The sequence below is a fragment of the Urocitellus parryii genome, chromosome 6 (genome assembly GCF_045843805.1).
Source record: "Urocitellus parryii isolate mUroPar1 chromosome 6, mUroPar1.hap1, whole genome shotgun sequence".
NCBI lineage: Eukaryota > Metazoa > Chordata > Mammalia > Rodentia > Sciuridae > Urocitellus > Urocitellus parryii.
The window spans coordinates 26,120,744-26,143,169 of NC_135536.1; the positions used below are offsets into that span (position 1 = coordinate 26,120,744).

The window sequence follows — 22,426 nt, forward strand, 5'->3', positions numbered from 1 at the left end:
TGTAAGGATTCCAAGTTTAAGATCAGCCTGGACAACTTAGCAAGACCCTCTCAAAAAAAAAAAAAAAAAAAATTAAGGGGCTGGAGGTCTGTCTCAGTGGTAAATGCCCCTGGATTCAAACTCTAATACCACACACACACACACACACACACACAAAAAAAAAAAAAAAAAAAAAACATATTGTGCTTCAAATATGTTGCAGTTAACCATTCCTACCAAAACTGGTGATGTGAGTCAGTTGATAGAAGTTGGACTAATACTTTTTCTTGCCCTTCTTTGTTGCATTGACTTTATTCATTTCAGGTGTAAGACTTATTCAGCTGATCATATCAGAAACCAGGAAGACACAAAATCACATACAAATAATGGCCTAAGTAGCAGTTTCTGCTCACTCTTTTTTTTTTTTTTTTGAACCCAGGAGCACTCAACCAGAGCCACACCCCTATTCCTTTTTACTTTTTATTTTGAGACAGGGTCTCACTAAGTTGATTAATTTGCTGAGACTGGCTTTAAACTTGTGACACTCCCACCTGTGCCTCCCCAAGTGACTGGGATTATAGGTGTGCTCTACTGTGTCCGGCTCTCCCATCTTTATTTTAAAAGCTTTATCCTAGAAGGTGACAAGGAATTTGAAGCACTTTTTTTTTTTTGAGCACTTTAAAATCTTTTTTTTTTTTTTTTGCTTTAGATTAAAAAAGAAAATCCCTTTTAAAAACAGATTCAATACTGCTTGTTTGAAGAATCCAGCCACTTAGTCACTATCTTAAACTCATTGGGGGAAGATTTCAAACAGTGAAAATCAGCGTCTTCCTCAAGAAGACACAGAAGGTGGACAGGAACCTCTTACACGGCTTGCCCCACTCCCATTCAGAGGCCAAGGAATGGAACATTTTCCTACTGAGTTGTCTCTATAATCCTTCTCTTCATTTGGCCTGCCTTTCTTTCTTTCTATATCTTCCAGTTCTTGATTTCTTTTTATTTCTTTTTTTTATTTTTTTTTTTTTACAATTCTAGCTCTATATCAGAAAACTGATATATATGGTGGTGCTGGGCTTGGGCTCGATAGCTCAGACACCCTGGTCCTCCTTGTACATTCAGCCTTATGTTTCAAGAGGAGGCAGGGGACTTTATTCCATCCCTCCTTAATTAAGGGGTCCTGTATCCAAGTTTCTCACAGCTGATGTGGTCCCGCTGAATTGCTTCCCACCTATTAGTGAAAACCAGGCAGAGTAGCTTACTTGGAGAGATTTCTGACTTCACAGGGGAAAGGGGAAATGATGATCTATCACGACCTCCCTGTTCTCTCTTTTCTAAATCAGGGAGGATTTCTGGTCCCCCCAAATACTGGATTGGAAAGCAGTGTAGAATTGCTGGTCACAGCATGGCAGCAGAGAGAGACCCTGGCTAATTCTTATTTTGTAAAGAGTTGCAGCCTTGTGCCAAACCCACCTAAAAATGGCTAAATGCAATTGTTCTCTTGTATAGGAAATTGTTAAGACCTGACTTTAGGGTCCCTTTTCTCTCCTGATGTTCTAGATAAGCCACAATGGATTTTATTCTGTTTGCTTCAACTGTGTGGTTGAACAAGAGGGACAGCAGTGTTTTTTCTTTTCTCAGTGTCTGTACTCAACAGAGATCAGAAATTGGTGAGCATTTCACATGGGTATGGAGTCAACTTAGCCCAAAGGGGTTGTGGAATGTGGTAAAAGTAGTATGAAAGCTAGGACTCTTCTTGGCTGCCTAGCTAAGAATCTATCTATAGATTTGTTTGTTTTTTCAGGGTGGGAGTGCTAGTCCGTTTATTTTCCCAGCCCCAGAACCTGTAGGTGTGCTGCTACCTGCTTAACACAGAAGCTCAGTACGCAGCAGGCATCTCAGTCCATTCAACCAGGTACCAAAGTACCTTTCATGTGGAGAAAAGCGTGTCCCTTCCTCTCCTCCACTTTGCTCACATGAAATGTGTGTCTAGCCAGAGAGCTGACTTAGAGGGCTGGCTTCCACCTCACACAGGAGAAACACTAGGGCTTGCCAGTGATCCCCTGGCTTTACTTGTATACAAAATGCTGCTGTTCCTTTGTCATTTCCAGTGACTTCTGTTTTCCAAGCAGCTTTTTGCTATGAAGTCTTTTCTAGGGAGGGAAAAAGGAGGACTAGTTTGCTTCCCTAGTGAAAATGGTCATTCTCGTCTTCCCTGCAGGGTCTGGAGAAATCCCATTCCCAGTCCACTCTGGTGCCAGGAGCTGTGGATAGGTTTTGTTTACTGGGTAGCATACATGATAAATGGCCTTAAGCTGTTATTCTTTCTGGTATGATGAGTTATATTAAACTGACCCTAAAGAATACAATGGCTCCTACGCTGTGTTCTTAATGAAGCAATACCCAAAGCTCTGTTCTTCTGAGGCAGTGGTGAGGGGGTTGAATGAAAGCTACACACCAGGGCAGCACCCTGACATCGTGCTTTCTCAGCGTCTGCTTTGTTGCCGTGGATGTGGTGAGTGGGTCCTTCCACAAGGAGACTTGAGCCAACTCAAAGTTTGCTTTTTCCAACTCAGTTTCCATGTTTCTTATGCAAAACTTGGTTGCTTGGCCTAAAACTTCCTGGAAAGTAGGGGCCATACCACTGACCAGGGTGGAGTGGCGGCTTGTCTTCATTCGTAGTGTTGTTACTTTGGTTAGAATCCTAAGAGCTTCCTTGCTGGCTCTTTACAGGACACTGGGAATCGCCCTGTCAGTTCAGCCAACAGGCCCCCCCACCATCTTGATGATCCCTCTCTGACAAAGGCAGCTAACAGTAAGGGAAGGGGGAAAGAGAAGAGGAAATGCTGATGGGAGGCCAAGATCTTATTCCTTGGGCCATGTTTTTCCACTGACCAAGTTACTTGTAAACTGGAATTCACAAGGTGTGCTGTGATGACCCCTTTCCTTTGCTGTAATGTTCATATAGTCTGGGAAAGGAAAAGAAGGGGAAGTGTAAATAAAATTTTTAAAATTTTAGTAATGTGTTAAAATGTCACTCTTCCATACCCTGCCTTTTTGCCAGATGATGATTTTTTTATTTTTATTTTTTATTGGATGACTGTGAAGTTATAAATAATGAGTTAGGGTGGTGTATCAGTTTTGAGAGTGCATGTTAAGATCTAAAGGGGAACTATTTGAGATGACTTAAGAATCATCCCATGCAAATATATATTGTTTTGCCCTAATAAAATGTTCATAAAGATATATCTGCCTTTATTCATTTAACTAAGAAATATCGAGAGCTCTATCTCTGTGCCGTCAAGTACACGGAACATTATCAATCATAGCAATGAATAGATATGCTTCCTATCTTCCAGTAAACAAGCGCACAAACAGATACATCATTTTATAAACACTAAAGACTGTTGAGGAAAAGTAAAAGATTGTACGCAGTTTTTGGTTTAGACAGGTGACAAGAAAACCTGCCTGAAGAAGCAGAGGATCTAAAAGAAAGTCTCAGGAAAGAAAAGAGCTCAATAAGCAAATGGGTAGTGGTGAAGCCTTTAAGGTGGCGGCAGAGGCTGGCCACCCTGGACTTTGTGGGTCAGGGTGAGGGGTTTCTCTTAATGCACAGGAAACCAGTGAAATATTTAAGCATTGGAAAAGATGACCACTAATTTTTTTTTTTTTTTGTAGATACAGACAGGTTGACAAAATTTTTATGGAGGTGCACAGGAATACAGTCAAAACAATTTTGAAAAGGGACTTAAGAATACCTATAAAGCTACAGAGTGCTGTTGTCTTTGGAATGGTCCTAAAGATCAGTAAAATAATAGTGTTCAGAAATAGACCCATACATATATGGTCAGTTGATTTTTAACAAAGGTTCCAAGGTAATTTGGTGGGGAAAATACAGTTATTTCAACTATTGGTGCTGAAACAGCTAAATGTCCACAAGGGAAATGAACTCAAACCTTATATATGATAATTAAATCATAAACCTGAAATATGCTGATAAAAATTCTAGAACTTCTAGAAGGAAATAGAAAAAGACTTTAAAACTACAGACTGTGATTTAAAAAAAAATTCACAATACAAGTGTTTCATAAAGGAATTCTATCCAGAAAATATATAAAGAACTGTTAAAACTCAGTAAGGGTATCCAAAAATAAGGGAAAAATTCAAACATTGCACTAAAAAGTATATACCAATGGCCAGTTAGCACATGAAAAAATGATCATCACTATTGATATGACAATAAAATCCCACACACCCCAATAAGAATGGCTAAAATTAAAATAAATTGCAATATTAAGTGTGGACGAAGGTGTGGAACAATGAAGGATCACATAGGATGCTCATGGGTACTTGATTTGGGGGGAGAGGGTACTGGGGATTGAACTCAAGGGCATTTGACCACTGAGCCACATCCCCAGTCCTACTTGGTATTTTATTTAGAGACAATGTCTCACTGAGTGCTTTAGCACCTCTCTTTTGCTGAGGCTGGCTTTGAACTCTCAATCCTCCTGCCTCAGCCTTCTGAGCTGCTGGGATTACAGGCATGCACCACCAAACCTGGCCCTTGAGTTTCTTTTCTTTTTTTTTTTTTTTTTTTTTGTACTGGGGATTGAACCCAAGGTCACTTAACCACTGAGCCACATCCCCAGCCCTTTTATACATATATAAAATACATATATCTTTTTTTTTCTCTCTCTTTTTTCTCACTAAGTTGCTTAGGGCCTTGGTAAGTTGCTAAGGCTGACTTTGAAATTGCAATCCTCCTGCCTTTGCTCCTGAACCACTGATATTACAGGCATGCGCCACTGTGCCCAGCTTGGCAGCAATTATTACAGGTATTTACCTAAAAAAAATGAGAGCTTGCCCACAAAAGAACTTTTACTTGAATATTCATAGCTGCTTTATTCATAATAACCCCAATGAGAAAAGTACCCAAAAGCATTTTGGCAAATGGATAAATAAATTGTATGCTCTTATTGTGCAATGTTAATCAGCAATGAAAGGAACAAATTACTGATACCAGTTACTGATGGGTGAGTCTCCAAAGCATGCTAAAGGATGACTACACAAAAGAATAGATAAATATGATTCCCATTGATAAGAAATCCTAGAAAAGGCAAACTAACCTTTGGTGACGCAGCACAGGGGTTATATGTTGCCAGCAGCCCAGGTTAGGAGGTGGGATTGACCATACAAAGGGTTTGTTTTAAAAAACAAGGCAATTTTTTTAAAAAATCATGACTTTCTTATAAAAATAAATGCATTAAAGATTCTATTTAACCCATTAATAAGGAAATTGGTGAGGAATACCTACAACCTACAGAGCAATAGCTCATAAGCAGAAAGACTAGAAACAGAGAACCCAGGTAGATAATGCAATTTTCCACTGATGCACAATTTGATTTTTATTCACAGTACACAGAAGGAAATTAAGAGTCACAGCAAGGTCTTCCATTTGTCAAAACTCTGAACTGTACAATTAAAATGGATATGTTTTATTATATGTAATTTTTTACCTCATGAAATTGATTTTAAAAAAAAAGTTTCATGGAGAGGGGAAGAAAAAGTGGGCCCAGCAAGACCTATTAGATTAAGAGGTCCACAGAAAGTGGGGAGGAGCTTAGAGTGGAGTGACTGATTGATTGACATGAAGACAGATACTCATGAATGAAGGAGCTCTTCAAAGTCTTGAGTTTAATCTGGTGGAAGGTGTCAAAGTGTGGCGAAAATGTAAGCTGGATGTGAAAGTATTTTTACCAAAAGAAAAAAAAAAACCTAAACATTACAAGGCTACATAGCATTTGTTCTAATAAATACAGTATAGCAGGTGCTCAAAACCTGGGTTTCTTTTGGCTTTGATTTGAGAATGTGCCATTGTTTTAGTCAGTTCTTTTTGTTTGTTTGCTACTGTGACCAAAAGACCTGACAAGAACAATTTTAGTGGAGGAAGTTTGTCACCCATAATTTCAGAGGCCTCGGTTCTCAGTGGATTCCATCCCTCCAGGGCCCCGAGAAGAAAGCAGCGAGGACAGGATCACAGGATCCCAGGAAGCAGAGAAAGGGAGCATTCCCCTCACCAAGGACAAAATGTAAACCACAAGGACACACACCCCAATGACCCAGCTCCTCTAGGCACACCCAACCTTCTTACAGTTACCGCCCAGTTAATCCCTATCAGGGGATTAATGCCCTGATTAGGTTAAGGCTCTCATAACCCAGTCATTTCACATCTAAGCTTTCTTGCATTGTCTTACACATGAATTTTTTGGGTACATCTCATATAGAAACCATAATGTTTTGCTCCTGGTCCCTAAAAGCTCATGCCATCTCATAATTCAAAATATATATTTAAGCCATTTTCAAGAGTCCCCAAGGTCTTAAAAGGATTGCCCAAAAGTCCAAGTTCAAAGTCTCAACCTAGACACAGGGTGAACTCTCAGCATGAGCCCCCATAAAAACCAAAATCAAGTTATGGGTACCCAATATATACAGACATAGAGTAAATATTTCCATTCCACAAGGGAGAAATAGGGGCATAGAAAGAAGAGATGGGACCAAAGCAAGACCAAAGTTCAGCTGGGCAAACAAGTCGTGTAGCTCCACGGCCAACATCTGGAGCCCATGGCACCATGAAGTTCTCTCCAAAGGGCGTGTGTAACTTTGCCCCTCTGGCTTGGGTGGTTGCAGTACACATGGCCTTTCTCTTGGCTTGTCTCTGCTTGGTTCCTGCAGCTTTCCTGGGCATACCTTCCACAGTACTGGCATTTCTTAATCCCAGGGGTCTCCATGCAGCTTTGGCCTCCTCCTCATATCTCCACACATGGCCCTCTCAGGGGCTGCCCACAGGGACTCTGTTCAACCCTGCTGCACTTTGCCTGGCCTCCCAGACCTTCCTTTGAAATCTCAGTGGAAGTCTCCATGAACCCCTAACTCCAGCATCCTGCATTCCTGCAGAACCATCACCACGTGGTTGATGCCAAAGGTTGCTGCCATCTAGAGCAACAGCCAAGACTCTGGGGACTAGGGATACAGCAGCCTCTGAGTTCCTGGGCAGCTGAGCATGGTGAAATTTCCTAAGCCCCCTTGTGCAAATAGGGTGCCCCCTGGTCTCTGCTCAAAGGAATTTTTACTTTTGTGCCCTTGAGCCTGAGATGGGTATGATCTTTTCAGTTCCTGAGATGCCCTCAAGCCATGTTTCCTATTGTCTTTGGGTAAAATGTTTAGTGTTTCTCTAATGACTAGTCTTTAACAACCACACCTTTCTTAGCCCCAGTTTTCCTGAAGTTTTCTGGCCAAACTCCAAGTTTTTCAAATATTTTTGCTTTGCTTTTTGCTCCTGAATATCACAATAAACTTAGCTAAAAAACCACCAGCAGTATCCATGCCACAAACTGAATGCTATGATGCTTAGAACTTTCTTCTGCCAAATTAAGAAATACGTCACCTTTAAATTCAGCCTTACAAAAAGTCTCAGAACATGGCCAAAGTGTAGACAATTTCTTAGCCAGAATGCACCACGAATGGCCTCTAGTCCAATCTTCCAGAGAGTCCTCTTTTTCTTCTGAAACCTCAAGAACCAAGTCTTTACTGTCCACAGTCCTATGGGCATTCTGGTCTTCTAAGCTCCCACCAGAACTGCCCATCAAGGTCCACCTACAACATTCTAAAGCTTTTCCAACTTTCATCATTAAACTTTCCAAAATTCCTCCCACAAATTCTAAAAAGCTCCAAAAGCTTCTGAGTCACATGGTCAGGTCAGTCACAGCAACAACCCCACTTCTAGGTACCAATTTTTTTTTTATTGTTTAATATTTATTTTTCAGTGGATCTTTTATTTTATCTATTTATTTATTTATATGTGGTGCTGAGGACTGAACCGAGGGCCTCACACATGCTAGGCAAGCGCTCTACCACTGAGCCACAACTCCAAGCCTATTTTTAGTTTCTATTGAGTACAATTTAATGAAATTTCCTCAGATTGCAATTTTTTATACATGACAGTATAATATATTTTGACATATTATACATATACGGGGTACAACTTCCCATTCTGGTTGTACATAATGTGGAGTTACATTGGTCGTGTATTCATATATGAACATAGGAAAGTTATGTCTGATTCATTCTACTGTCTTACTCTCATTCCCTCTCATTTCCCTTCATTCCCTTCTGTCTAATCAAACTACTTCTATTCTTCCCTACCCCCACCCTTAATGTAAGTTAGCATTTGCAAATCAGAGAAAACATTTGGACTTTAGGTTTTTTGGATTGGCTTATTTCACTTAGAATGATAATCTCCAGTTCCATCCATTTACCAGCAAATGCCATCTTTTCATTTATATTTATGGCTGAGTAATATTCCATGGTGTATACATACACCACAGTTTCTTTATCCATTCATCTTTAAAGGGCACCAAGGCTGGTTCCATAGTTTAGCTATTGTGAATTGAGCTGCTATAACACTGATGTGGCAGTGTCACTATAGTATGCTGATTTTAAGTCTCAGTACCAATTTGTTTTAGCTTTTTTGTTGCTCTGACCAAAAGAACTTACAAGAACAATTTTAAAGGAGGAGAAGTTTATTTGTCCTCGTTTTCAGAGGTCTCAGAACCGAGTCCTTAATCTCAGTCCTAAGATATCAGATTCCATTCCTCCGAGCCTAAAGTGTGGCAGAACATCATGGCAAAAGTGTGGAACAGTGTAAAGCAGCAGGGGACAGGGCACCAGAGAGACAGAGTTGCCCTCACCAAGGGCAAAATACAAACCTGGAGGGGCTGGGGATATAGCTCAGTTGGTAGAGTGCTTGCCTTGGATGCACAGGCCTGGGTTCAATCCCCAGCAACACACACACACACACATATATGAATATATATATATCCCCCCAAGGACATGACCCCATTGACCCAGTTCCTCCAGCCACACTTTACTGCACTGATTAAGTTAAGGCTCTCATAAACTGATCATTTCACATCTAAGCTTTCTTGCATTATCACACATATAAGTTTTTTGGGAAATCTCATATCAAAACCATAACAATCATGGACTGGGTATCTCTCAATAGATGACACTCCCCCTCATGCCATCACAGCTGATGAAAGCAGAGGCCACACAACATGTCCAAGGAGATCACCTGCTCAGTGAATGGCAGCAGCAGGATTCACACCACAGTGACTGACCTGGACCTAGGCTGTCATCCCTGCCATGCACCATTCAAAATGCTAGAGTCCTCCAGGAAACTGACCTTCCCCTAAGAGCTTTCCTCTAGCTCAACCCAAACCCCAACAGCTTTATATCCCAGTGGCTGAACTTCCTGGCCACCTTTGTTACCGCCTCCAGGGATCCACCAACCCTGCCCTCAGATCTGAGCTCCCCTCTGGGGTCCCTCCTCCAGCCCCTGGATGGGCATCGCCCTAATACCTGCTCCCCACTGTCATGATGCTCATATTCTTTAACACCCCCATTGGACAACTAGGGTGGTCACTGTCCCTCATTCCTCCTCTTTGCCACAGCTAAGGTTCTCTTTCAGTCAGTCAGAGGTAGGCCATTGGTTTCTCACTGAGGGACTGGCTGCCACACTGTCTCATCCAGGACAGCGGGCGGGGACACCCAGCTGCAGAGCGGGGTCATCTGATCACTCCCCTCAAGCGTCCCTCCTTGCTGTCCTTCTGGGACTTTACCCTCACACCTAGGTCTCGAATGTCTCCTAGTCTTAAAAGTGCTCTGAGAACTCCGAGGACACGGGGTGCGGGGATGGCAGGTGCCGGGGCTCTGCGTCAGGCACCAGAGTTGGAAGAGCCTCGCAAGAGGGACTTCAGGCTCCCGTCCCAGGCGAACCTGTGCACAAATCACGTCTGCCCAGGACCTGAAGACCCGCACTCGCCGACTGGTCAGGGGCGTGGAGCGCGCGCCAGGTCTGCGGGTCCCTGTCCCCGTGGGAGCGCCGTCGGGGAGGCGGGAGGTGGCGCCCGACCCTTCCCGCTCGAGGAGCGGCGCGGGGCTGGAGAGCGCGTGGCGGCGGGCGGCAACTTCCCCCGAACAGGAATTCGCTTGGGGCCGCGATGGCGACCGCGGCGGGGACTGAGGGCGGGGAGGCGCCCAGATCAAAGGGGGCCGCCGGCAGCACCAGGACGAGTCCGCTAACGCCGAGAGGCCCCCTCCGCGGAGGACAGGGGACACCGCGGTGCGCTGACCCCCAGGGCAGGGCGGGCGCCCACTCCCGCGCTCGGGCCCGAGGGCGTGCAAGCTGCGCGCCGCCGCCCGCGCGCCCCCGAGCCGCCCCGGAGCAGGCGAGGCGGGGCGCGAACAGGCGCGCCCGGCGCGGGGCAGCGCAGCCTCGGAGCGAGACGATGCGTCGAGTCCTCGGGCGGCGGGCGGGACTCCTGCTCGGCGCCGTGATGCTGGCGGCGCTGCTGGCCGCGGGCCGAGGGGTGCCCCTGAGGAAGTCTCGGAGCCGCGGCCCCCAGCCCGGGAGCCACGCGCGGCTGGCGGAGGTGAGCGCAGGGCGCGGGGTCCCGGGCTCTGACTGCGCGGGGAGAGGGGCAGAGGCGCCCCGCGGGCACCGGGTAATGGCCAGGTGCGCTGAACTTCAGCTGCCCCCATTACCCGCGTGTGGCCGAGAGCTGGCCAGCCTGGGGAGAAAGTTCACTTCTGTGCAGAGTGCAGCGGGCCCATGGATGGCCAGGCTGCATTTCTGTCTGCAGCAGTGCCCACATTTTGCTCACCCTGAGCGAACCTAACCCGCAGCCACTCTGTCCTGATGCTCACTTGTTCGTAGAGGAGTCCCACCAGGAGTGAGAAGAACTCGGGGCTCTGCTTTGCAGAGTGGTGGGCTGCGGTTGTTGAGGTTTAAAGGATCAAGTGGCCCCCTTGGTGCAATCTCTTGATTCGAATCCTCCAAGGATTTGAGTGTGAATTGAGGCAAGCTGAGATAGGTCGTGGGGTTCTCCAACTTGCTGCGTGCCAGTGCGCCAGGGACTTCTATATTAAGTGCTTACTAAGACAGTGTGGGCACTTTGGGGTGACCTGTGGGTTGGTCTTGGGGCTAAGGAATGAGATGGAAGATGGCATTGGCCCATGGAGAGAAACGATGGTCTGTCAAGACCTCTGTTTCCAACCCAGAGATGTCTGACATATATTCCCACAGAGACTTCCATACAGAAATGGGCCTGAGTGGGAGGTGGTCCTGGGTCCTGGGTCCTTCCATGACCTGAGCTGTTCTGAAAGGAGGCCAGAGTGCTCTCCCCATTTTCAAGATGAGGACAGTGAGGGGCCCAGAGATGTAGGAGGTGGTGAGCATGCGAGAGGAATGAGCTCCGCCATGCTCCTATTGTCCCTCTGCTGCAGCCTCCAGAACCATGAGAAAGAAAGGGACAAGCTGGTCTGTAGACCAGTGGTTTGTTCTCATTTGGAGACTTCTTGATTTTTTTCTGTGTTCCCATCAATCCCTATGAAACTTTAATACAGATATACTGTTTGTGTTCTATGTTCCTTAGTTATCACAAACCATTGTCCTAACCCAACCCAAGGGTGCTCTGTCACTGAGCTACATCCCTGACCCTTTTATATTTTGAGACTCAGTCTGGCTAAATTGCTAGGGTTGGCCTTAAACTTGCCATCCTCCTGCCTCAGCCTCCCAAGTAGCTGTGGTTGCAGGCGTGCGCCACTGCACCCAGCTAAGACTTATTTACATCCTTGTATTCCAGGATTTCTCAAACCTGCCTGTGCTGTCATCCTGGAAACTATAATTCTTGGTCATAGGGGCTGCTGTCCTGTGCATTGTAGGATGCTTTGCCACATCCCTGGCCCCTACTACAGGGCCAGACATTGCCAAAGACTTCCTGAGGGACATACGCACCCCCGCCCATTGTCGGGAACCACTGCTTCAGACAAATTCAGAGACCTCTGGCCAGTCCCACCTCCTGCGTGGAGATGACAGTGGTGATAAAATTAGTTAAATTGGCATTGCTTCTGATCACTTGGCTTATATTTTCTATTTTAGCACTTATTGCTTTGTATTGTAATTATTTTCAGCGTGTTTGCCAAATCTGCCCCCATGGAGACCAGCCTAGAGAATGAGTTATTTCAGAGCTAAACTCATATCCTCAGTCCCAGGACAGGGCCTGGCAGAGTCCTCAAAAACACCTAAAAAGCAAATTAGTGCTGTGAAGGAAAAACAGACACAGAGCATAGGGCCCGAAGGCCTGGTTTTGGCAAGTTGGGAATGATGCATGTGTGACTCACCTTGAATGCTTTTCTCACATTTAAAGAGGGGATAAGTCATCCCCACGGTCCTGTCCGGCTCTGATGATGCTCCACAAGTCTGTGGTTTTACATCAGAGGTGCTGGTTAGAACGGTCCTGTTGAGGGAATGCAGACAGCTGTTGTAGAGACTCCGGTGGGGCGTCAGGAAGGACCTACCAGCCCCGAGGTCCTTATGAGAAGCTTAAGAGCCTCACCCACCCCATCTCAAAGCAGCAGGGTGTCAGCTCTCTCTGGGCCTCACAGAGGCGGTATGACTTAGTCAATATGACATTCATTTATTGTCACATCATTTCAACATAAGCATCATCCCAATTTCCCAGATGAAAACATCAAGACAGAGAAGCTTCAATGGGAGCCAGGCCTGTCACCATAAAGATCCACACAGGGTGCCCTGTGGCGTGTCTCAGCAGGGTGTGCTCTGGGCTGCTGGGAGATTCTGCATCAGCGGAGCAGGGTGTGGGGGTGTCTTCTGACCTGAATAAAATGCAAAGAACTAACCCAGTGCCAGGCCAGAAAGCGGTTCCTTCTCTCTCCTCTCTCCGCTCTGAGAACTGTCTGTCTAGGTAGCATTTGTTACCATGGGCAAGGCCTTGCTCTAACTCAGCAACCCTCTCAGCAACCGCCAATTCCCTGATTTACAGAGGGAATCGCGTGACCTGCCCGAGGTTACTTATAGCTGGTAAGTGTACGAGTCGGGACTTGAACCCAGGCCATATGGATTTGTTACCACAACATTCAGCTGCCAAACCAGACGATGAAAGTGAAAGGCCCCGTGAAGTCGTGGGGACACACCCCGCCGCCTGTAATCCTAGTAACTTGGGAGCCTGAGGCAGAAAGGAAGGAAAGAGGGAAGGAGGGAGGGAGGGAGGAAACGCCTGTGAATGCAGAGGGAGGTCCCGCATGAGGGTGGCACTATGAGTGCATGTGTGTGTAGCGTGCAGGGGGATGAGAACAGGCAAAACCGAGTTTGAATCCCGGCTCTGTTATTGTAACCTTACCTAAGTCCCTCACCTTCCCAGAGCTTTCACAGCTGTAACCTGAAGACAGTCTCCCTGTAGGGTTGGTGTCTGTTCATGTACTCACAGTTTGTTTATTTATTTATTTATTTTTGAGCTATAACATACCAGGCACTGTACTAGGTGCTGAGAACACAGTGAGCAAAGCAGACAACTTCCTGCCTGTGCAGAATGTGCATTATAGTTGGAGGAAGTGACAGATGGGTAGCCCAGCCCAAGCCTGGGGCCTGGTTACGGGTCGGCTCTCGGGTGCTCTGCTCTCATCATCCCAGGCCTCACTTCCTGCGGCCAGTGTTCACTTGCTGAGGGCTTTTATTGGCAGAGGTCTGCTCAGAACTGTCCATGCCCTGCTGGCCCATGGCCAGCCTGAGCTGCCTGCGAAGCAAATCCTCTCCCCCACCCCACATCCTTCACAAGCGGAGTTGGTGGATCAGTACCCCAACTCCCTCCCCTCTGGGGCACAGCCATAACCATGGCTCAGAGAGGCGCCCAGAAGCCTTGAACCCCAGCTGCCCGCCATGTTTGCTGGCTTCCTAGACAAACTTTATTAGCGGTGACCCTCCCCTGCTGGTGTCTCCTAGGATCCCCTTCCAAAGTGAACACCTGCATTTGAATCCTTGTCTCAGGGAACCACTTCAAGATGGGATGGTCCCCTGTCCCTTGCCACTTCCTGAGGGCTTCTCTACAGAGCAGGAGGCGCTAGGAGCAGATCCAGGGAGGAAGGGCAGCAGGGGAGGCTTGGACTTGGGAACCAGGGCTTCTCTAACCTCTGCTCATCCTTTGGTCCAGCTGGGGAACCAGGAGGGGAGGGAGTAGAGAGGGGTGGAAATGACCAGCCTGGACATCTACCAGATAGCAGGGGCTAGGCTCAGCTCACAAAGGTTATGTCCCCGGCTAGTGCCCCACAGGTCAGAACTCAGACGGAGGCAGTTGACTCCGGAGCAGGGTTTCTTAGGGACAGCACTATTAACTTCTTCCAGGCTGGAGAATTCTTGGCGTGGGCTGTCCTGGGAGTTGTAGCATCTATGGTCGTGTCCCTGGCCTCTGCCCACAGGTGCTAGTAGAACCCCTCTCCGGTTGTGACATCCACACACATCTTATGACGTTGCTGGCTGTGCCCAGACGAGAACCACTGCTTTGCCACTGCCTGCCTGTGGTGAGGGTCTCCGGAACAGCCAGAAAGGCTGCTGTCCCCGAGTTCCTAAGCCCTGAGACCACCTTCTTCAGCCCTAGACACTGCAGAAGGTCGAACCACTGAGCAAAGTCCCAGGGACAGGTCGGGCTTTGGTGGAATTGTGGGTGAGAGCAGCCAGGAGGGCCACACTGGGGGATGGCCTCCAGAATTGGTCAGCAGAGGGTCCAGCTGTTCCATCACTCTCCCTCCCCACCCGACTGCTCCGTCCATGCTGGCTAGACCAGTACTTTGACTCAGCGAGGGCCTTCAGGCCCAGGCACGAGGACCCGTGGCTGCTCTGAGACAGGTGTTCTATATAGGAGCCTTGCAGCCAGGTGACTGGAGTCCCCAAAGGGGAGGTCAGCAGGGGAAAGAGAAGGTCAGAATCTATTTTTTCCAGCCTTTCGAGAGAAGAGTCAGTGAGAGCAAGGAGCTGGACTGACAAGGCCCCTGGGTGGGCAGGGGTGTGCTCAGCCTCCCACCTGCAGTGTCACAGAGTGCATGGCCTGGCCTACGGAAGCCATGCGAGCATCCTGGAGTAGGACCAGGGGCAGGAGGAGAGAGGTCACTGTGGTTGGAGATGCGGAGGAATGCAGCCGTCCTGTGGCCAGCTCTGGCAGGAGCCAGTGGCCAGGGAGCCCATCCCTGGAGGCCTTCCTGCTCTGACTTCTGAGAGCCTGAGGCAGGAATGGGGTGGCGAGGATTTGAAGGGGAGTGGTCTGCAGACAGCAGTTTGGACCCCCTAGCTTAGCTCTTTACTATTCATTTTCACCTGCAAAACAAGGAGGTGGGACCATGCTGATGCTCCTTTCCCGCCTCAAGTTGGCATCAGTTGTCAAAGTGTTTTGTGGATACAATCCGCGGTCCGACCTGCTGCACCTCATTTGTCTGCTGGGACCATTAAAGCAGGCAGTGGTTAGATCCACTTTCCATATGTGCACTCCAGACGGAGTTAAGTCCCAGGGTGAGCGGGTGGTGTGGTCAGAGCCTGGAGCTCCCGAATCCCCCTGACTGGCATGTCCTGGGTCCATGTGGGGTGCACCCTGACCTCAGTCACTCCACCTTCCGTCTCTCCCTAGGCCTCTGCTTCCCCAGATCTCAACTCTCCTGGAGAAGAGGAGATACCACTGCTCCCTGGAACCCACCTGCAGGCAGGGCCATGCCAGCACAGGTGCCAGACTCTCCCAGAGCCAACAGCCTGGACCCCAGGCAAGGCCACCTCTCCCAAGACCCTGGAGGACAGTCCCTTGCTATTGGAGCTGCAGAAACTGCCAGGAATGGCCAACACAGACCTGGGCACCCGGAACCCCAACATCCAGGTGAGAGCCCCAGAAGGGCCATTGGCCAGTGGACACCTGGAGAGGAGCTGGGCTGGCGGCTCGCCCCACCCTGCAGTGCATAGGGGAGGGGGTTCCTGTGTGGAGACAGAGGCGCATGCCCAAGCCCTCCCCTTGGGGTGTGGGGAGAGTGCCTGCCCCTTTCTGTGGACTTTGGGCAAGTCTTTTGGCTCTCAGACTCTTGTCCCCTGTGCCATAGCAAGGGACAGATAGCACTGTCCTGGTAATGTCTGAATGAGTGGGAAATGCTTTGTCCACTGCAGGAGGTTCTGGGGATGTGGGGGAGGCTTCTTGGAAAGGGCGTGGAGGTCTGCTCCCCAGCCAGTCCCAGCCTCTTCCTCCAGGGCCTTCCTGGAGGCCCCTGCAGTACAGAGTTGGGTGACTGGCATCATCGGGACTGCCACCAGAGGGTGTTCTAGGAGAGGAAACGGGCGAGGCTGGCAGAATTCCGGCTACGTATTCCACTGTCTCAGCCTGTCCTGAATCTTTGAGGATCATAATTCTGCATGTTTTTAATATCAGCCACAATCTGCAAAACACGTTCACCAAAAGAGTTTAGGGGACAGACCACTAAAGTGTAGAAACATCGCATTCTAAAATCGTTTTAAAGTGCTTATTTATTTATTTATTTTTTGGTAGTGGAGATGGGGATTGAACTCAGGGGTGCTCAACCACTGAGCCACATCCCCAGCCCTTTTTTATATTTTATTTAGAGACAGGGTCTCGCTGAGTTGCTGAAGCTGGCTTTGAACTCGCGATCCTCCTGCCTCAGCCTCCCGAACCCCTGGGATGATAGGCATGGGCCACCGGGACGGGCTCATTTTCTTCTTATACTGTGCTGTTTTTTCCCCACAGGTTTTGTTCAGTGACCTCCTTTTACTTTGCAGTAGCCCCAACTAATGTTTTCAAGTTCAGTTTCGCATGAGTGAGTTTTACTTCTCTCCCACGCACAGTATGGTGAGAGCTCCTCCTGAGGGCAGCCCTCGGGGATCTGAAGCCAGCGCTCTCACTTTCTGACCCTGCCCTGAGGACTTGGAAGCCCCCGTGCTGTTCTCGGTCCCTGAGGCCAGGCAGCCTGCTTGAGCAGAGCCAGAATTCAGAGCCAGCTTCTCTTAAACTCGTTGGTCTCAGCCCTGGCACTTGCTAGAACTGCCGTGCCTGTCCTCACCCCAGAGCAGTTACATCCATATGTGGGCTCTGGGAGTCCGGAAGCTCCAGGTGGTTCTGACGCACAGCATGTCTGCACAGAGTGTCCTGGGCTCTTCCCCATGTTCCCGAGAGGCCATGGTCAGAGGGAGAAGAGAGCTGGTTTGGAGGCAAGGTTGGGCTTCTGGCCTCTGGGGCTGGCCCTGTCACCTCCCCTTTCCTTGGAGTCTGCTCTGAGCCCTTTCTCTCGGTGCTTTGTCTGCCTGCAGGTGACCATCGAGGTGGTAAAGGACCCCCAGGCTGAGGTGGAGATGGACTTGCTGGCCGAGCCCAGTCATCGCTGGCCCCAGGATGCCCCCAGCCAGATGCCCACCAAAGAGCTCTTCTGGCCCCTCTTCTGGAGCTACCTGGAAGATGAGGAAGGGGACACTGGCTTCAGGGACAGAGCCCCAGGGGAAGAGAAGGAGGTGGGAGAGGAAGAGGAGGATTACCTTTCCGAGTACAGTGAGGGCGGGGACCAGGAGGATGCCGACGAGGATGAGGTGCCTTGGTCTGGTGGGGCCACAGATGGCTGGTCCTTCAGGGAGCTCGACAGCTATGGTGAGCACTGCCGGCTTGGCATCTCTAGGCTGCCGCCTCTCGAGGTCGGGGTGGGGGTCGGGGACAGGGCCTGGGTCCTCCAGGCAGGAGGAGCTGGGAGGCCAGCAGCTTAGGCCCTGTACAAACACCATCATCTTCTCAAAAGTGCTGTTCCCCACAGCCTGGGAAGTGGTTGTGGTTTTCCCAACATTCACCCCTCTCAACGGCCCGAGGAGAAAGACATTTGTTAATGTGTGTACTCGGATCCATTGGTTTCCAACCAAGTGAGAAATATAAACCTCACCACTCACCGTCAACTTTATTTCCAGTGTGGGTTTGAATCCTGGCTCTGCTGAATGACCCACCTTGGGCAAGTTACTTAGGCTCACTGTGCCTGAGTTCCCTCCCCTGTGAAATCGAGAGCCATGTAGGCTTTACTACGTCGGGATGGTTGGAAAGAGTGTTAAACGAGCTAATGTACATAAAGCACCAGCATATAGTGAACCATGCCCTGGCTCTTTTTATTACAAAAAGACAAGAGATTCCTAACACTTTTAACCTCCCATGATAAATATTTTTTGGTACTGGGGCATTACTGAGGATTGAACTCAGGGGGACTTGACCACGGAGCCACATCCCCAGCCCTATTTTGTAGTATATTTAGAGTCAGGGTCTCACTGAGTTGCTTAGCACCTCTCTTTTGCTGAGGCTGACTTTGAACTCTCAATCCTCCTGTCTCAAGCCTCCTGAGCAGCTGGGATGACAGGCATGTGCTCAGCCCATGATAACAATTTTTATTTTTGAATATTGTGGTTCTGGTTTCCACTGGGGGCAGATGTGTTTTATGCACAGTCTCAGCAGTTTCCCCTAGAGCCCCGGGAGGCCTTGTCATTGGACCAAGGTGCCAGTGACTGGAACTAAGTCATGACAGGCTCTTCGCAATTTTTCAAAATATTGTAAGGTCACAGAGTTTTCATGGCTTTTGCTTTTATGACATTCATTTTCCTCAGACTCTTGGTGCCAGGCTGTTCAGGCTGCCCAGGAAGCCATTAGAGAACCTAGTCCTTTTAGGTCCTAGAGACAGCCCCAGTTCTCAGGCCCAGCCAGTGTGACTGAGCTCCTTCAGACCCCGTGTGGGTCCGAACATGCAGCAGGGATATTCTTTAATAACCACAGTGCCAAGGAAGTATTATAACCCTTGGATTTGATTGACATAAAAACTAGTTCAGCTGGATATGGTGGCACACTCCTGTAATCCTAGTGACTTGTGAGGCTGAGACAGGAGGATTGCAAGTTCCAGGCCAGACTCAGCAACTTAGCGAGACCCTGTCTCAAAAATAAAATACAAATAGGGCTGAGGATGTGGCTCAGTGGTTAGGTGCCCCTGGATTCAATCCCTGGTACCAAAAAACAAACAAACAAAAAACCCTTCTAGCTCAGAGGTGTAGAACTTTCCTGAGGTCATGCACATAGTGGTCAGGTGGCTTCCAGCCCCAGGGAGATTTTCTTATTCATTTCTGTGTTGGCACAGAGGGAATGGCAGGGGTTTGTACCGTCCCCCTAGGGCCACCTGATAGATCTTTACAGGTTGTTCACTGTACAAGGGTTCCCAGCGAAGGGAGTGGGCAAGCCCACGCTCCATCCACTAGGCCGGGTGCTCTGGCACAGGCTTATCCAGCTGAGGAAGGCCAGCCCACTGCTGATTTGCACCAGGAACCTCTGCAGGCTGTGTGCACTCACCCTCTCCCTGCCTTGACCCAGACTACGAGCTTCAGGAGGAGTGGAGCCCCTGGTCTCCCTGCACTGGGAACTGCAGCCGCGGCAGCCAGCAGAGGACTCGGGCCTGTGGCTATGCCTGCACTGCCACCCAGACCCGTACCTGTGATTTGCCCCCCTGCCCTGGTGAGACTGGCCCTAGCCCCTGCATAGGAGTGGCTGGTATGGCTTAGACTATGGGTCTTGTCACCTGGGAATGTGGGGGGTTTTGGGGGTGGTCTTGGGAATGCAGGAAGCTCACAAATATGGTGGTCCTGTCCCAGGCCTGTCCCAGCTTCTGTGAGCACCGAGAGCCTGGTGAGGGCTGGGCTTCCCCATCGGGAGCACAGAGGTGCCCGGGGGCGCCACCAGCCTGGCCTCCTCTTTTCCCAAAGGCGCTGAGAACAAGGACAACTTGGGCTTTCCCAGCGAGGGGCGGCAGCCCCTGGCCCACAATGCTACGGACTTGCTTGGCCCAGGTCAGTGGTGTGCTAGGCCTTGCCCCTGGGGGATGGTGCAGAACCTCTCTGGGGAGGGTGGTACATTACTGCAGGGCAGGAACCTGGCCTTCATCTACTGAGGCTATGAGTGCATCCTCCAGTGGATGGTTTGTGTCCCCAGGAAGGGGCCACAGCATTTATGAAGCAGGCCCATTGGCCTCCCCCACACTGATGTCCCTGCTGGTAAGAAGGTCTTAATGACAGCCAGAGAGCTTAGAGATCATGGCAGGTGGGGCGGGGCTTACGTCTTTCCTAGCAACAGGATGGCACAGGGATCCTCGGACTTCTTTCTGGTCTCTCTTTGGAGGTTCTGGGGCAGACTCCATCTGGGAAGGTGGGTCCATGTCCACAACATCAGGAACACTCTTTCTGGGAAGCTGGGGGCAGATGATGCTTCCTCGAGCACACTCCTTAGTCTCACCTGCACCCGCAAGGAAGACAGGCCACCATGCTGACGAGGCTGTGCTCAGCACCCTGAAGCTTGAATCCTGCATCTGGCACTGAGCTGCCACTAAGGAATCCTAAAGGTCTGGTTTCTGCCCTCAAAGAGCTCTGGTCTCATGGTTGGAAACACATCACCAGCATGAGCAGAACACAGTGCTGCAGAGCAGAGAGGAAGGGGCATCTCATTCTGTATGGCCCGAATCACAGGCCACACTTTCCCAGGGAGAGAACTGGGAGGAGGGCAGCGCAGACAGAAGGGACTTTAGGATGCCCAGAAGGGCAAAGTGACTCGCTAAGTCAGAGCCTGAGAAAGGCAGTGCATTCTGAGCGACTGCCTCTTAACTTCATGTTTCAAGTTGGTGTGGGGTAGCCTTGTCTGCCCCAGGTCTAGTTGGGGTCCTTCCACTTCTTCCCCTAAACTGTCCCTGCCTTTGGTGCCAGCTGGGGCCTGGACTTTTGATCAGCCCTCACTCCACCATCGGATGGTCAACCCTCTGACCAGCTGACCTCTTGCCCCTCTTTGCCCTCTGCAGATGTGGACAGCTGTGAGAAGTGGCTGAACTGCAAGAGCGAGTTCCTAGACAAGTACGTGAGCCAGGTGCTGCGGGACCTGCCCAGCTGCCCGTGTGCCTACCCGCTGGAGGCCGTGGATAGTGCCGTGAGCCTGCAGGACGAGCACCAGGGCCGCAGCTTCCGGTGGAGGGACGCCAGTGGCCCACACGAGCGCCTGGACGTCTACCAGCCCACGGCGCGTTTCTGCCTGCGCTCGCTGCTGTCGGGGGGCAGCAGCACGCTGGCCGCCCAGCACTGCTGCTACGACGAGGGCAGCCGGCTGCTGACCCGTGGCAAGGGCGCCGGGGCCCCGGACCTTGTCAGCACGGACTTCTCACCTGAGCTGCACTTCAAGGTGGACAAGCTGCCCTGGATCCTGTGTAAGGGGGACTGGAGCCGTTACCATGCTGTGCGGCCCCCCAACAATGGCCGGGCCTGCGCGGACAACCCCCCTGAGGAGGAGTATCTGGCCCAGTTGCAGGAGGCCAAGGAGTACTGATGAGGGGCTGCCGGACAGATGCTGCAGGGGGCAGCTGGGGGCTGCTGAGCTGCAAAAAGTCCCTTTCAAGCCCCTCACCCCACCCCTTCCCAGACCGGGTGAGTGCTAGCGGTCATCCTGTAAGGCCAGTCTGGTGCTGCAGGCCTTCTGCTTGTGACTCCAAGGCAGGTCAGGGACCTAGGTGTCCCGGGGGTTTGAGGAGAAGGTTGAAGGGATCTAGGACCTAGGGGGCGGGGAAGGAGTCCAGGCTTCAGGGCACCTGGGTGTGTGATGGAAATGCGTGCATACCATGTGTCCTGGCCCTCGGTCCCACCTGCTTGCTGGGAGGAACTGTCCCAGCCTGGCTACTGGTTTTTCTCCCTCTCAGAACTTGAGATGGGTCCAGGAGGGTGCCATGTGCCTGGAGTGATTATGAATGAGCAATCTGGCAGGGAAAGAGCCCTGATTGGTAGCACTTGGGTAATTTCTGTGGTGTAAACACTCCCACCAATGGCCCCTTTGAAGTTCCTGGCGATATCACTGAATGCACTGAGTTCAGAGTTGGGAGGAGATGTGCCTAAGGTCTCAGCACACCTCATGCCTCTTCCCAGTCTCCCCTTCTTCCCCAGACCACACTTCCGTGAGTTCCAACTCTCCCTGTTCACAAGAGGTGGGAGACTTAAGCCTCCACCCCAGACAGCTGCCCTGAGGCTGGCTTTCTGGGATTCTCAGCAATAAAGCACTTTATTTTCAAATTCTGTCTAATGAAATGATCTGTGGACTGGGCTTAGAAAAGGGCTGTAAAGAAACTGTGCTTATAGCCCAAGCCAACCTCCCATGGGGGTGGTGTTTGTAATTCCCCAGCCACAGCCAGCTTCTTTACTGGACAGGCGCAGTGCCGAGGATGCAGAGCTAAACTGGAGACATTGTTATCTGGCTCACGCTTGCAAAGGGCTGCAAATGAGACTGACCAGGAGCTGGCTAGACCTCAGAGGCACATTCCCTCTCCACTTTGGTCACACAGGTAAACTGCATTTACGCCGTGGGGAAGTTGTCCTGCTTCTTCAAGTAATTAGCTGCGGTGGGAGGGGGATCCCACCAAAGTTACCCAAAGGAATACACTTGAAAATGAGAGGTGTTTGCTGCCTTAGTTGGTATATTTACCAGATATTCCACTGTTACCCCTGACATTTGGGGAAGTAGAGAGA

At 49.8% G+C, this 22,426-nt stretch overlaps 1 protein-coding gene across 1 annotated transcript; it reads left to right on the top strand.

The window, feature by feature from the left end:
- The first annotated feature begins 10,322 nt into the window (after nucleotides 1-10,322).
- On the top strand, nucleotides 10,323-21,239 carry Ism2 (isthmin 2). The gene is made up of 6 exons (XM_077800110.1): nucleotides 10,323-10,466; nucleotides 15,507-15,746; nucleotides 17,180-17,510; nucleotides 19,251-19,391; nucleotides 19,640-19,723; nucleotides 20,722-21,239. Exons 1-6 carry the CDS (start codon nucleotides 10,323-10,325, stop codon nucleotides 21,237-21,239), a joined length of 1,458 nt encoding a protein of 485 aa, XP_077656236.1.
- The last annotated feature ends 1,187 nt before the right edge of the window (nucleotides 21,240-22,426 follow it).